The sequence below is a fragment of the Delphinapterus leucas genome, chromosome 5, assembly GCF_059928025.1.
Source record: "Delphinapterus leucas isolate spDelLeu-1000000601 "Yukka" chromosome 5, BTC_Dleu_Yukka2, whole genome shotgun sequence".
NCBI classification, from domain to species: Eukaryota; Metazoa; Chordata; class Mammalia; order Artiodactyla; family Monodontidae; genus Delphinapterus; species Delphinapterus leucas.
Window position 1 is genome coordinate 93,097,033 of NC_143133.1, and position 15,111 is coordinate 93,112,143.

At 35.2% G+C, this 15,111-nt stretch overlaps 1 protein-coding gene across 10 annotated transcripts in view; it reads left to right on the forward strand.

Moving 5' to 3' along the window:
- The window catches only part of BMP2K (BMP2 inducible kinase), a 126,296-nt gene that overhangs the window by 77,934 nt on the left and 33,251 nt on the right, over positions 1 to 15,111 (forward strand). For all 10 annotated transcript variants that reach the window (XR_016393338.1, XM_022599485.3, XM_022599486.3 and 7 more), the window contains 3 exons: positions 6,478 to 6,581; positions 8,076 to 8,155; positions 12,478 to 12,638. Coding sequence is in view for 9 of the 10 variants with exons in the window: in XM_022599485.3 (XP_022455193.1) it covers positions 6,478 to 6,581; positions 8,076 to 8,155; positions 12,478 to 12,638 (345 nt within the window). In the remaining variant the exon portion in view is untranslated. The remainder of the gene's footprint in view (positions 1 to 6,477; positions 6,582 to 8,075; positions 8,156 to 12,477; positions 12,639 to 15,111) is intronic.

The window sequence follows — 15,111 nt, forward strand, 5'->3', positions numbered from 1 at the left end:
TTTCTTGTGTTAGGTTTGTTTGTTTTCCTTCTCTATGTATGTGTGTATGGGTATGTGTGTTTGTGTATAGTAGGAAGGTAGAAAAGCTAAACACTGCAGATAATTTTAGGATCTAATTGGACTCTAGTTCATTGATGCTTTACTGGGCATCATATGCTTGCTTTATTTTTCAGTAAATGTACAGATTTTAGTTTTTATCAATGTTAGTATAGATTTGGCCATGTATTAATTTCTTTGAACTGATTTCTCAGAGCTAGGCAGAAATAAAAAAACAAGGTTGAATAAAATAAAAGCACTCAAGTAAATGTTGGTATTTTATCTCCTGTCAAAGGGCTTTTGTGGACTTTACTTTTTAAATATTGTCTTGAGTAGTAAAAGCTTAATAACAAAGTAGAGATTTTTTAAAACCCGAACATACTTATCTATAATGCAGTGGTTTTTAGAAAACATTTAGATTCTTTGCAATTTTATTTTTTACGTTTTTCGCATGTGACCGTGCCTGTTTCTCACCATCCTATTTAGGTTCCTCTGTCTGCTTTTATAATAAACTAATTGGTGATTTACATTGCTTTCAAGTAAATTCTACCTTAAGAAACCAGAAACTACCTAGCAGTGCTCTTAGTTTTTGAAAGTGAAGCTTTTTATTGCCAACTGTCTATTCATACAATGTAGTTGCCCCACGTTTATTTATAAGATAAAGCATTTAAAAAAATATATCTTCTTAGTATGAATAGATTTACTAATGCTGTTTACATCTATTTTATATGATTCAAGATTTTTGAAAATGAAATAGCCATGCTTAATCTTTGTTAAAACTGTATGGTTTGTGGTTATATAAGTATTTGAATATACTTTTGATTATCACCAGTTTGGTCAAGGGTAGTTACTATTATTTATATAATAATATTTAATATATTAATGATAATAATTGTTAATTATATTAACTACTGTCCACAAAGCTCAGTTTATTAACTTTCTGCAGACTTTACTTCTTAAAAGTAGCAATTAGTTAGAATTTTCCTTCTTAGCTTCTGTTAACTTTTCCAATAGACAAGTAATGAAGATGGATTGCGGGGGGCAATGAGGAGAGAATCACTTTGCATTTTTGGATCTAAGAGTTGAAAAGAACTTAGAGAATATTTAGAGGAGAATGAGAAGCATAACTAACAGGATTACTGAATAGTTTTGATGAGTGAACAGAAGGCTGGTTGCTTCACCTTTCTTTTAGCTTCTGTTACGGTGGTTAAGGAAGTACATTGTGGAGATTAAGAGCAATTTGGCCTCCGGAGCCAAATGGCCTAGGCTTGCATCTGCTCTGTCACCTATTTGGTACAGAATACGGGGCAGCTCCATTTATTTCTGTTTGATTTCTAAAATGAACATATTAAATGACCTACCTCTTAAGGTTATTGTGAAAATTAAATGAATTATGAGAAGTGCTTCTTAGTATGTGTGAGTACTCAGAAAGAGATGGCCTTTAATACTACTATCATTATTACTACTATAGCTCCCACTACCACTACTACTGATGTCGTTATAATTCTTCCTGAGCTAACCTAATTTTTGATTTTCTGGGTGAGGGTCAGGGCATCTGCTGTCAGATACTAAGTAGGATGTACTTTCCCTGCAGAGATTTCTTTGGATGCTTTGAAGCCAAACTTGGTTTTTCAGGTTAAGCCAAACTTGGTTTTTCAGGTTAAGCCAAACTTGGTTTTTCAGGTTAAGGTTGGATATCAAAGGTTTACCATAATTTATCATATATTCCAGAATATACTGTTAAATGTAACTACTAAGATTAATTTTCTTATCTCTTAACTTTGTGCATGAAATAGTGATATATAATATATAATGAACCAGTCTGTTCTCTGTATCTGTCTTTTTTTTTTTTTTTTAAGTGAGATCATATGGTATTTGTTGTCTGTCTGACCAATTTCACTTAGCATAATGCCCTCACATTCATTCATGTTGTTGCAGATGGCAAGATTTCCTTCTCTTTTTTAATGAATGAGTAATATTCCATGGTGTGTGTGTGTGTGTGTGTGTGTGTGTGTGTGTGTGTGTGTGTGTGTGTGTGTGTATGCCTCTCATTTTCTTTATTCATTCATCCATTGATGGATACTTAGGTTGCTTCCATATCTTGGCTTTTGTAAATAATGCTGCAGTGAACACGGGGGTGCAGATATCTTTTTGAGTTAGTGTTTTTGTTTCCTTCAGATACATACTCAGAAGGAGAATTGATGGATTATATGGTACTCTATTTTCAACTTTTTGAAAGACCTCCGTACTGTTTACCACAGTAGCTGTACCAATTTACATTCCCACCAGCATTGCACAAGGGTTCCCTTTTTTCCACATTCTACCAACACTTGTTATTTCTTGTTGTTTTGATAATAAATAAATTTATTTTAATACCTGTTCTCTGTGGGAAACCAGGAACTTGCTTATTTAGATACACTTAAAATTTATTATGGAAGTTAAAAAATACATACAAATATAGGCAGAACAATGCAGTGGTTTATCATGTACCTGCCACCCAGCTTCAGTGATTATCAACTCATGGCCAGTCTTGCTTCATTTATGCTCTTCACCCACTGTCTTCCTATATATTTTTTTGTTGAAAAAAATCTCAGACATTTTAATGTACCTTTGAAAAGAAATCAGAGATTAAGATAGGGTTTCCTTGAAGGTTTTCAGTCATTGGCTCTGGGTTACCATTTGGGGAGATGTAAAGAGAGGGCTGTGATCAATAACTTCTAGGAACAGCTACCAGGGCTATCCCAAATATACTATCCTGGCATATTTATAGTGCCATTAGTCTTTACATTATGATTGAACACATTTATTTAATGAGCTGCTAAATTTGGTTTCATTTCAACAGTCCATAGAATAAGGTTTGTAGAACATCTTTGCCTAACATGTAAGTTTCTATAATACTTTCCATAGGTCAACAGACAAAAATAACAAGTTAATGCTTGAAGTATTTATGATTGCAAAATTAGAGTGGGTATTTCTCTTTTCAGGTAAATTACTATAAGTGTAATAGCTGGAAGTCTGTGGGAGAGAAAAAGTGTCTTTGTGGAAGGAAAAAATGTTAAATTTTAAGCAGGAACATTCTTTTGAGACCTCTGTCCAAAGTATTTTCCTATTAAATTTGTTGAGCTGTTAGATTAGAGATGCTGGTTTAACTTTTACTTAGGACCCGGTATGGATCCATCATTTTATGTAACTTGAACGGAAACTACTTCATTTAATTTTTGGTGTGTGTCCTCGATGTAACCGTAGGTTAACTTGGCCACTGCTGTGCTGCAGCAGCCACTGCTCCTTTAGCTGCTCTTTGTGCTGGAATATGCATGGATGGTGTACTTTCCTTTGCAAAATTAGAATAAGCATAATTAATTCAGCTGCCTTGGGCAAGTGATTTTTATCAGATAGTCTGATACATCAGTTGGAAATACTGTGGTGGTTTAGTCATATACTACCTTCAATGCTGAGACTGTTTTGTGTTCTTAGGCTGAGTTAGTGATATTTGTGTCAATAGAAAGAGTCACACAAGTAAGAGGAGCAGAGAAATATCCTTACATTTCTATTATGGCTTACTTTTTAAAGGTCGATTTTATATTTACAGTAGAATCAAGGTTAATGGGAATGGTCTTGTGCTGACTCACATGATCATATTAAGTTGGGTAAACAAGGGTGTATTCTAGCTTCTCTGTCTTTTTTAAAAAACTTAATTACTAGGGGGCTTCCCTGATAGCGCAGTGGTTGAGAGTCCGCCTGCCGATACAGGGGACACGGGTTTGTGCCCCGGTCTGGGAAGATCCCACATGCCGCGGAGCGGCTGGGCCCGTGAGCCATGGCCGCTGAGCCTGCGCATCCGGAGCCTGTGCTCCGCAACGGGAGAGGCCACAACAGTGAGAGGCCCGCGTACCGCAAAAACAAAACAAACAAACAAAAAAACCTTAATTACTTGATTCACTTTTGGATGAATTAGACACATGTATTCCTTAATCCACTCCTTCTCCTCAGGAGCAAATTTCTATAGATGATATGGTTTTATTGTCATGAAGTAGGAGTTAATAAAACACTAGACTTGAGGTTTAATTATTGTGGGAGAAAATGGCTTTGGATCAACTACTTAAAAATTGAAATTGTCATTTTTGGTAGATATGCTCCAGTGTTTAGCTGGATTAGAACTGATACCTCTACACTCCAGATTACATCATTCAGTAATCTAGGAGTACATTTTGCAATCCATTCTTTTGGAGCGTTTGAAAAATTACATTATTAAGTGCTTTAACAGTGCCTTATTGAGATTTTTTCTTTTTTTTTAAACGGCTGATAAGCTTCAATATAAAAATATTCAGAGATAAAAATGTAACCATGGTCTACTGTGGGTTTCAGCCTCTTTATACTTTGAATTTAGAACCAAATTAGAGATGGGGCACAGGATCTCATTAGATAAAATGACAAAGCAGATTGCAGAAGGGACTCCGGAGCCAAATGGGCCTATTAATGCATATACAACCCCCAAATATACTCTCACAGAGTCATAGACAATGTTGGAAAACCATGGACTGCTTCCACAGAAGTAGGACACTTGGCAAAACATGGTTCTGTAGAGAACATACATGTCCTGAGAATAAACTGTTGAAAGAAAGAGCAACAGAGATGCACACGTGTGGGTGCTTATTTCTTCTTTTCTAGTCTAAATTAGACAGATCGCTGTCTTTCCCTTGGCGAGGACTGTATTATACTAATAGAGGTCACTAGCACAGTGGTTTTCAAACTGCTTGACAGTGATCCATGGTAAAAAATACATTTTACATATACATACACATAAAACAAGTTTCTTGAAACATTGCTTATACTTACAGTAATGCACTCTAATATTTTCTATTCTACTTTACTAAAATAAATGCTAGTCATGACCTTTTAGGCTGATGTTATGTCACATAAATGGTATCAGTACAGTTCGACAAACGGAAGTGCCTCCAGAAGATGTATTCCCACATGGAAACATGAGCCAGGGGAGTTAGAGGTCCTTTTGTTTGCTTATAAGGTGTTATCAGTTCTACCCACATTGGTAAAAGTCTGTTTAAATTTATCCCCATATCATGTACTGTTGTTACTTTTAAAACATGTAATATCTGTTGGTATCAAGATAAAATATAACTTTGGAGGATGAAATAAACCTTGTAGATTTTTCAGATCTTTTCTGGATTTGAATGAAGTTGAATATGCATTAATAAATGTTAGAATTAAATGTTCTGAGTTATTTCTAACAATGGTGAAACAATAGTAAAATATCAATTTTGTAAGTGGTATCCGTTAGCCTTTTTAAGTATATAAAATCAAGTGATATGCAGAATATAATAAAACCGAGTTCAGAATCTCCCAAATAAACTTTTGTATGTGCTTAGTGTCACTTGCCAAACAACCATGTTTTTAGCAAATAAATTTATCATGCTGTTGGAGATGTATTACACATTGTTTGTTCAAATATTACTTAAGTTTGAAAGGTAGATTGAATTCATTTTGATTTATAATTTTAATTTAGCTGTTTATATACCTTGATATCTCTGTACATAATTTTGTTAGTAAATTTTAGAATATTACCTAATTAACGCTGTAAATTTTACATTGCAGATAGGTTTAAAAATTATTTGAATAAGATAAGAACTTAGAGTTAATCAATGAAGCAGCGTTAGAGTATGAAGACTGTTTTAACAAAATATGGATTTTTTACATATGTAATTGAGCATAAATGTCAGCCTTCTTGTGAAATTGTAAACTAACAAGTAGTTCAAGAAATTGACAAGTGGTAGTGGTCATTTTGGTTAGGAAAAAGGTCAGGCCTTCCAAGCAATGCTGTAGGGTTGGTGTGAAATCTGTTCATAATAGAACCATGAAATTATGCTTGTACTTCTGAACATGATGTGGATAGCATGTTGAAATACAGAACTGTGATGAATATTGCTATCATCAGCGTGGGAAGAAAGCACGTTTTAGGAAAATTATAGTGCCAACCCTCTACTACTTTGTTAAACAGACTATAATGCATACAAATTTAGTCTTCTCTTAAATGATTTAGGAGCACTTAAAAATTAGTAGAGGTATTTTAGATAATAGTGAAAATAAGGACCCCTACTACAGCCCTGGAACTTTTTTGGGTAATTCCCCAGTGTTTACTAAACTCACTTTTTCTTTTGCGTTAGGGTCCCAGAAAAATACTCATATTTGTCGTTCATACTTTCAGTACAGAACTGTTCTGGGACTGGTTTGTCTTTAGTTTGGGATATTGTATAAAATAGCAATTCTAATGTTTTCTGTGTACGTTAACAAAGTTTGCTGGAATCATCACTGCTCTTAGAATGGAAATATATATATATATATATATATTTATTTTATCCTTTTAATGTACCCCTAATTGCTTCCGTGTTCAGTGAAACGTCTTAACATTTTGATCTATTCTTGCAGGGTTCATGCTTGAACCAGACCCAGAACGTAGACCCGATATATTTCAAGTGTCATATTTTGCATTTAAATTTGCCAAAAAGGATTGTCCAGTCTCCAACATCAATGTAAGTAGTTTTGCAAGTAGGATATGAATTTAAAATCCATTTTATCTGTGCGGATATATATATACTTTCAGAGTTACTTGTTTCAAGACAAGTGGTCTCATGGTATGTTTGTGATTAGTATTTTTGATACAAAGCTACAGTTGCCAAACTATGTACTGTGGTGCTCTGGGGAGCTACAGTGGATTGAGGGCACTGCAGGATATTTTGCATATTTGAGGGAAACACAGTGACCTCTGTCTGATACAGCACAAACTACTATTATTAAGTTGTTTGGGCCTAACTGTTGAAAAAACAGGACTGTTAGATTTTTGGGGAGCAGGGTGGGGCCGGGTGTCATGAAAAATTACTGAGACACTAAGCACTCTAAAGTTTGGTTACCTTTGGCATAAAGAGCATAGGCATTGTAAATGCAGAGAACTGGGTTCAATTCTGTCTTTATCAGTGACTGATTTTGTATATTTTGGGGAGTTACTTAACAGTTTGTTACTTTTTCTGTAAAACAGGGATAGTAATTATGAGGATTAGAAATAATGAATGTAAAACACAGTGTCTAGTGCAGGGAAGCTGAGTTGGTAATAGCTATTACCATGCAAAGGCTTTGAATTGTATCTGGTGTCTGCATACTTAACTACATCAGATTAACGGTATATGGCGAGTCTGCTAATTTTAATAGAAGTCTAGAATCATCAGTGATTTTTAAGCTGTTCTCAACATTGTGAAGATCATTCTGGCCTGACTTGTTTTATAGGTTTCCTTTGTGTATAACTTAATCCACCCCACTGAGAGAAAAGAAGGAATTTGGTACCTTTTTGTTTTTTGAAGTTCTTACTATGTCAATATAATATATTCTTGGTTGAAGCTGAAAGTCATTACTAACATTCTCGTAATGAAAGTAGCTTTATTTGACATTTGCCTGAATTTTTAGCTTTTCACTCAGCAAACATTTATTGAGTACTTACTATAAGCCAAACATTATAGAGGATAAACAAATGAGTGAAGCCTCTCCTCTTGTTTTCTAGACTTGACAAGCAGTGTCATGAAAATTACCTGCAGTATGTAAAACAACACGGTATTCATGTGCTTGGTGTTTTGCTGCTTCTTCCAAAGAGTGTGAAATAGTCATTGATTTACAAGTGTAATATAATCCTTTATACCCAAGATTTACCCATTTGTAAAGTGGATATAATGATGTTTTTCTGTTTATTTTCCAAGGGTTTCTGTGGAACACAAATATGAAAGTGACATTTGTATAACATGCACTGATATTTGCAAATATATGTGAACAATTTTGTGGAACACAAATATGAAAATGACATTTGTATAACATGCACTGATATTTGCAAATATATGTGAACAATTTATAGATATCTGAGGTGAAGAGATTGTCTCACAGACAATACTTTTAAAATTTAAGAATGTATCTGTAGTGTTTAAGTAAAGCTTTCTGCAATTGAAATAAAAACTAAAATGAAAAGTTTTATTTTTTCTTCCAAGAATTCTCCTATTCCTTCAGCTCTTCCTGAACCGATGACTGCTAGTGAAGCAGCTTCTAGGAAAAGCCAAATAAAAGCCAGGTAGGCAAAACTATGCTGAAATTTGAAACGGCATTTAAGAAAAAAGAGGACAGTTCTTGTTTTTAATCCTAGCAAGTGTCATTCATTAAATATCATCTTCACCCACAAAAAGTGTCGTATTCCTTATTGCATGTGGTATGTCGTATTCCTTATTGCAAGTACAGAATAAGCTTTCTTATATAACAGGGTTTGACAGCAGTTGCACTTGAACTGCTCCCTCTCAGCAATCACGAAGTGATTGTGTAACTGCTGATGTTACACTGGGTCCTTTTACAGGGGGGAGTTGTCATTTCATCACATGGCAACTAATTTATGAGATTTTATGTTTTACTTAATAGCTAGTATGACTTTTTTTAATTTACTGAAAGAAAAAATAGCTATGTATAATTTATAATGAGTGGTTATAATGGTAATACTTTTAAGACTGATAAAGAAATATAATGTTTTAAATAATTTTTTTTTTTTTTTTTTGCGGTACACGGTCCTCTCACTGCTGTGGCCTCTCCCGTTGCGGAGCACAGGCTCCGGACGCGCAGGCCCAGCGGCCATGGCTCACGGGCCCAGCCGCTCCGCGGCATGTGGGATCTTCCCAGACCGGGGCACAAACCCGCGTCCCCTGCATCGGCAGGCGGACTCTCAACCACTGCGCCACCAGGGAAGCCCTTAAATAATTTTTATAGTTCTTTACTACATTAATGTTTGATATGAATTACATAGGTTAAGACCTAAATCTGACTAATGATTGAATTAATGACTGATTTTAAAAATTTTTCTCGTGCTTTCTTTTTTGAGTTTAAAAGTTAATAAGCAGGACTGTATTTTAGATTACCAGACAGGCGTAATATTACATTTGGGGAGATTTCTTGGTCACAGTTTTTTGTATTGTATTTTACTTATGCGGAGTATTTTATTTGACATAAAATACATAAAAAATATTTGTCACGCACTTGTTGCATGCAAGATACAGATACTGAGACCACAAAGAAAAAGCAGCAGTGTTTATTTCCAAGGAGCTCTGATCCAAATGAAGATAGACGGGTGAACAGTCACACCTTGATAGATATCAGGCAGCTCTGAGGGTGGAGGAAGGGAAAGAAGACAGGAGCACAGGAAGAATCCGGTGGGAGTTGCTGGACTCTTTTCTTGAAGGATGAATAGTCTAGTCACTTGGAATGATGGGCAGTGAAACCATAGCAGGCAAACATTGCCGGTGAGGACAGCCTTTGTGAAACTACAAGGCTGGGGCATAATAAGGGCACATGTACAGGAGCGGTGGGAAATGAAGATGAGGAGGGGGTAGGTAAATATCAGTCATGAGCAACTTTGTTTATATGTCATGCTGAGAAATTTGGATTTTGGCCTTTAGGCCGGTGAGCTTTCAACTTTGCAGTCAGTTCTACTATTTGGAACTTGGTTGTCAGGTGTGTTATAAATAATCTGTTATTTGTAAATTATTGAAATATCACTTGAGAATGACTTAGTTTTTTAAAAAAAATATGGCATCACTCTAAAAACATTATCTTCATTCACTTAAATTTAAAATACTCTTTTGAGTAAGAGACGAAGGAGTAATGTGACGTCTAACTTGCAGGAATCCAGCATGACTGACTGTCTTACCCATGACATAGCTGTAGTTAGCAACTGCTGTTATAGTTGAGTGGTCATTATGAATTATTGTAGGACTTGTCAGTTGAATTTTATTGTTACTTATATTTTAAAATAATTATTTTGTTAATGATTAAATCTTTAAGAAAGTAGATACAAATTTTTTAAAAAGCATGCGTCAACTGAACAGTAATGCTTTGAATATCTTTTCACCATGACACAAGTTACAATTATAAATACAATTATAAGGAAATGAAATAGTTAATGAAATAGCTAACTGAAATTCACAGTGCTATTCATAGTATGTTAAATCTATACATTATGTATATTAAAAAATAGGGTTCATTGGTGCTTATTGGTCGATAATATAAGTTTACTTTTTATTGATAGTATCAGTAAAGAAGTTGAAAAATTCTAAATGTTAAATTCTAAATAAAAATTCTAAATGTTAAAAAGTTGTAAATCTTTTTTTTTTTTTTCCATGTAAAAGGCATATTTCCAGAGAGGGGAGGAGGGGGAATCTTTAAATAGCCAGTATCATTATTTACATGTTTTAAAACTTTTATGGATATTATCTGCCTGCCCTGCCTTCAGTCAGTGGCACTTTTTGTTTCACTTCTTAAAACCCCCCATCCACCTCCCCAAAATTTGCATCTGCTCTTGGGACTGTTACACATGTGAAACTTATGTGATTTATATCTTAAAGATGGAAGGGTTGAGAATCACTGCCCTGGCAGATGGAAACACTGAGGGATTTTAAGAGAAGAGAGTGTATTTTAGGAAGATTGTTCAGGCTAGTCAGCAGAAAAGAAAAGAAAGGAAGCAAAAAACCAGCTCTTTGTCTGCTACAATAGTGCAAAGGAAGCTGCAGTAGCAGTGTTGATGTCAGTAATTACTCGTTCTTTCATTTTAGTTAAGTTTGTATTTTCACTTTGCTGAATCTGTCCAGGCATTCTCCTCCCATTTCTTCATAGACCGCTTACTTTCTTTTACTGTCTGATGAAATCATATTTATGTTTAACCTCCAGTTCTCACCTGCGCCTTCTCTAGCCAAGTCAGGTTAAAGGTAAAATTACTCCTCCATGAAACTCTTGACAGTATTAGCTTAGCGCTGGTTACTTTTTCTGTCTTATATTTTATTACATTTTCATGAACATGTGCTATATCTTCCTAGGTAGGCTGTAAATTCTTTGAAGACTGAGCCCTATTAGCTGGATATCAGTAATTGTATAATAGATATTGGTACATTAGTGAAATAAGTTAGGAAACACTAGACTAAACAAAGTCTGCAGAACTTTTAATATGCTTTTTAGAGGTTTGCCCTGCTCGTGTGTTGTGAATCCTTTATGGAGCTATTTAGAACAGGAACAAGGCAGGGTGAGGTCTGGCCTATATACTACCCACTTAATGAAGAATGGGTAGGCAAATAGAAAGATTGTATACAATATTTACCCCAAATTACTTGAGTTTAGGGAGTACAGCGTTGGTTTTAGTGCCATATCCATAATTTGAGCTCAATAAATAATTAGATTAAATGAGATATAATTGGTTACATGTATACATGATCTTTTTATAGCCTTTTAGTTCTATTTTCATATGACTTGTACCATCCCCATCCCGTGTAAAACATCAATGTTATTTTTAGAAAACAGCACACATACAATGCATTTCTATGATCTTCCAAAATCTTTTGATTCAATTTCACATCCTTTCTTTCTGAGAAAGATAGTTGTTGAGAGGGCTCCCTCTTGTGGTATCTCCAGATAGAGGAAAGAACTGTAGAGTTCTGTGCAGTTATGATAGACAGGACTTCCTCTAAATGCCGCAGATGTGTACTTGATAAATCATATGTATGCAAAACTTTTAAGCGTCAGATCATTTTGAAAATGTGCTAAGGGAACTTGATAAAGAGATTTTATTGCAATCCTTTTGAAAAGTGAGCATAGACCCTATTAAGAAGTATTCGAGTTTTTTGTTCTGAATTTATAGAAAGCAGAGTTGATAAATATGTAAGTTAAAGATTTTTCCTGGTTATTTTTGAAAGAGAAAAGCAAATGTCTGTGTCTCCTTGAATTATATTTAGTGCCTCTTGCTTTCAAAACTGCTTTCCACTTGACCACTCACATTTGTGGCCTAAATTAAGTCCTAGTGGGAAAACCTTTATATAATTTCCATTCAGTGTTTTAAGTAAAGCAAAGTTAAAGATTCAAGATGCTGAATGTGAGCTGATAGCTCCACCAGTTAAAAGTTTTGGCTTCTTTTGTTTTACATGCCTTAGGCCCTATTCTTTTTTTTTTTTCTTAAGCCAAGAGTCCAAGCTAAAGGAGACTGTTGTTTGTTGTTTCTTATTTTTGTTTCTCTGACTGGTTTAGAGAGTTGGCTCTGTTTTGTCCAAAACCTTATTGAGAAGACTTCTGTTTGCTTCCTTTATTTTATCTCCTTAAGAGCAATTCTATACTCTTTTTCTGCCAGCTCCGGTGGCAGACTATAAGTGGTAGCAATCTGGCTTGAGGAAATTGGTTAGGTTTATTTTATTTACTTTCTTATCTTCATTAAACATTTAGTACTTGAAAGTGAGACTTAGGAAGAAGCCAAGAGGACTAACATGATCATCAATAATAATAAATATGCATCTGTTGAAATAGATCCTTTATAGAACAAATAGTAAGTTAGAAATGATTCCAGTATTTGGAATGACATGTGTTCTTCTGTTGTAGAATAACAGATACCATTGGACCAACAGAAACCTCAATTGCACCAAGACAGAGACCAAAGGCGAATTCTACTACTGCCACTCCTAGTGTGCTGACCATTCAAAGTTCAGCAATACCTGTTAAAGTCCCAGCTCCTGGTGAATTCAGTAACCACAGACCAAAAGGTGATACAGCTCTGCCAACCTCGTCCCCTTTTTAGTTAATTTACATAAAGCTTTTATGGCTCGATTTCCTAGAAATGTAAATTATTGGCAGACTTACTGTTGTGAAGCAGATATGTCACATAGTGCTTTAAGAAACATAAAGCTACTAATGTCTAATAAACCCACCTAATTGTTTTCCTAACGTTGTCAGCAAAAGTAAGGTACGGGCAGTGTAAAAGTGTGGTATGAAAAGCTCACAACCTGCTTATCTCTAGAGTCATCGACTAGTAGGGTTCGAGGATGATACTAAAGTTCAAGAGTATAGAAAATTCTATATTGTATTGGAAAGGAGGAATTTGAAACTCTAGGCTTACAAAGCTTTAATGTTAAAGTGTTTTCAACTAGTATCTTTTAAATTAGGATACTCTAATGGTTAAAAGCCTACATGCTGAGTCTTAAGAACCTGGATTTGAGTCCTATTTCTCCTATTTTTTAGTAATATGTGTTATGAAAATACTAGTACCTATCTTATGGGACTGTTGTGAAGATTAAATGACTGCATACTATAATGCCTGCCACATAATATGTCCTTAAGAAATGTTCACTATTAACTGCTGTTACTACTATTAGGTAAAGTATATGCTCAGGGAAGACATTTATGTTATCTGATATAACATAAGCCTGTGGTGATCAGGCATACCCGATGGAGGAATAGGGAAAGGGAAAAGGGAACAAAAGGGGAATTTGAAGTCTTTTATGTCCAATTCCCATTTTACCATTTCTTAGCCTCACTGTTCTCTTCTGTGAAACGGGAAAACAGCCATTTTGCCTATTATAAAGAGTAAATAACAAGGTGTATGGTATCTAGGAAAATTCTGTTTCATGGTAAGCATTCAGTGTTTGGGTTGGAGATGCTATTCTGTTTTTTTTTTTTTTTTTTTTTTTTTTTGCGGTACGCGGGCCTCTCACTGTTGTGGCCTCTCCCGTTGCGGAGCACAGGCTCCGGACGCGCAGGCTCAGCGGCCATGGCTCACGGGCCCAGCCGCTCTGCGGCATGTGGGATCTTCCCGGACCGGGGCTTGAACCCGTGTCCCCTGCATCGGCAGGCGGACTCTCAACCACTGCGCCACCAGGGAAGCCCTGTACATCTCTTAACATTGCTTTTCTCATTAAATCTTATATAAAAAGTATGGAATCTAAAAAAAAAAAAGTCATGAAGAACCTAGGGGTAAGACAGGAATAAAGACACAGACCTACTAGAGAATGGACTTGAGGATATGGGGAGGGGGAAGGGTAAGCTGTGACAAAGTGAGAGAGTGGCATGGACATATATACACTACCAAACGTAAAATAGATAGCTAGTGGGAAGCAGCCGCATAGCACAGGGAGATCAGCTCGGTGCTTTGTGACCACCTAGAGGGGTGGGATAGGGAGGGTGGGAGGGAGGGAGACGCAAGAGGGAGGAGATATGGGGATATATGTATATGTAGAGCTGATTCACTTTGTTATAAAGCAGAAACTAACATACCATTGTAAAGCAATTATACTCCAATAAAGATGTTAAAAAAAAAGTAACACATGAATAAATTTTTAAAATATATTCATACAATACAATAGCATTCAGAACAATGTAGAAGTCCCCATTCTTTTTCTTTCCAGAGTAAACTAGCAGCAGTTTGGTATACATCCTCCTAGTCCTTTTTTATGTTCTTGCATGCATATACACAGATATAAATAATCCACGTTGGGTTAAACACAAATGGATTCATACTATACATAGTTCTCTACAACTTGATTTTTTTTAAAATGTAATATACTTTGCAGAGCTTTGCATATTAGTGCATATAGATCTACCGTGTAGTTTTTAATAGGTATGTGGTATTCCATCATATGAATGTACGATAGTTTATAAAACCTTTTTGGTTATTTCCAGCATTTGCTATTATTAATAGCGTTGTGGTAAACATCTATATAACGAACACTTGATTTCCATGTCAGCATTCTTCTGAGGAAGCTATTAAAGTACACTCATTTAAAATTATTCAGATACTGCCAAATTACCATCCAAAGAAAACTTCAGAAATTTACACTACAGCACCAACGAGGTGTGTGTCCTTTCATCCTTGTCTTTACCAACACTTGATAGTACTGGTTTTTTAAAAATGTTTCCCTATTGACAGGTGAAACATTTTTGATTTTATTTTAATATTCATGATTAACGGTACTGTTTCTTGTTTACTGACCATTTGTTTTCTTCTGTGAATTGTCTTTTGCAATTTTCCATGAGATTGTTTGTCTTTTATTTACTTTTTATTGCTCTGAAGATTTTATGTATTCTGGATATTCTTTGCCAAATATATTGTAAATATTTTCTTCCAGTTTATCATTTGTCTTTAACTCATGAATTTACTGAACTTCTCTGAGCCTTCATTTCATCATTTGCAAAATGGGGAATAATAGTATGAGGATTTAATGATGTACTTGGAAGCATGGC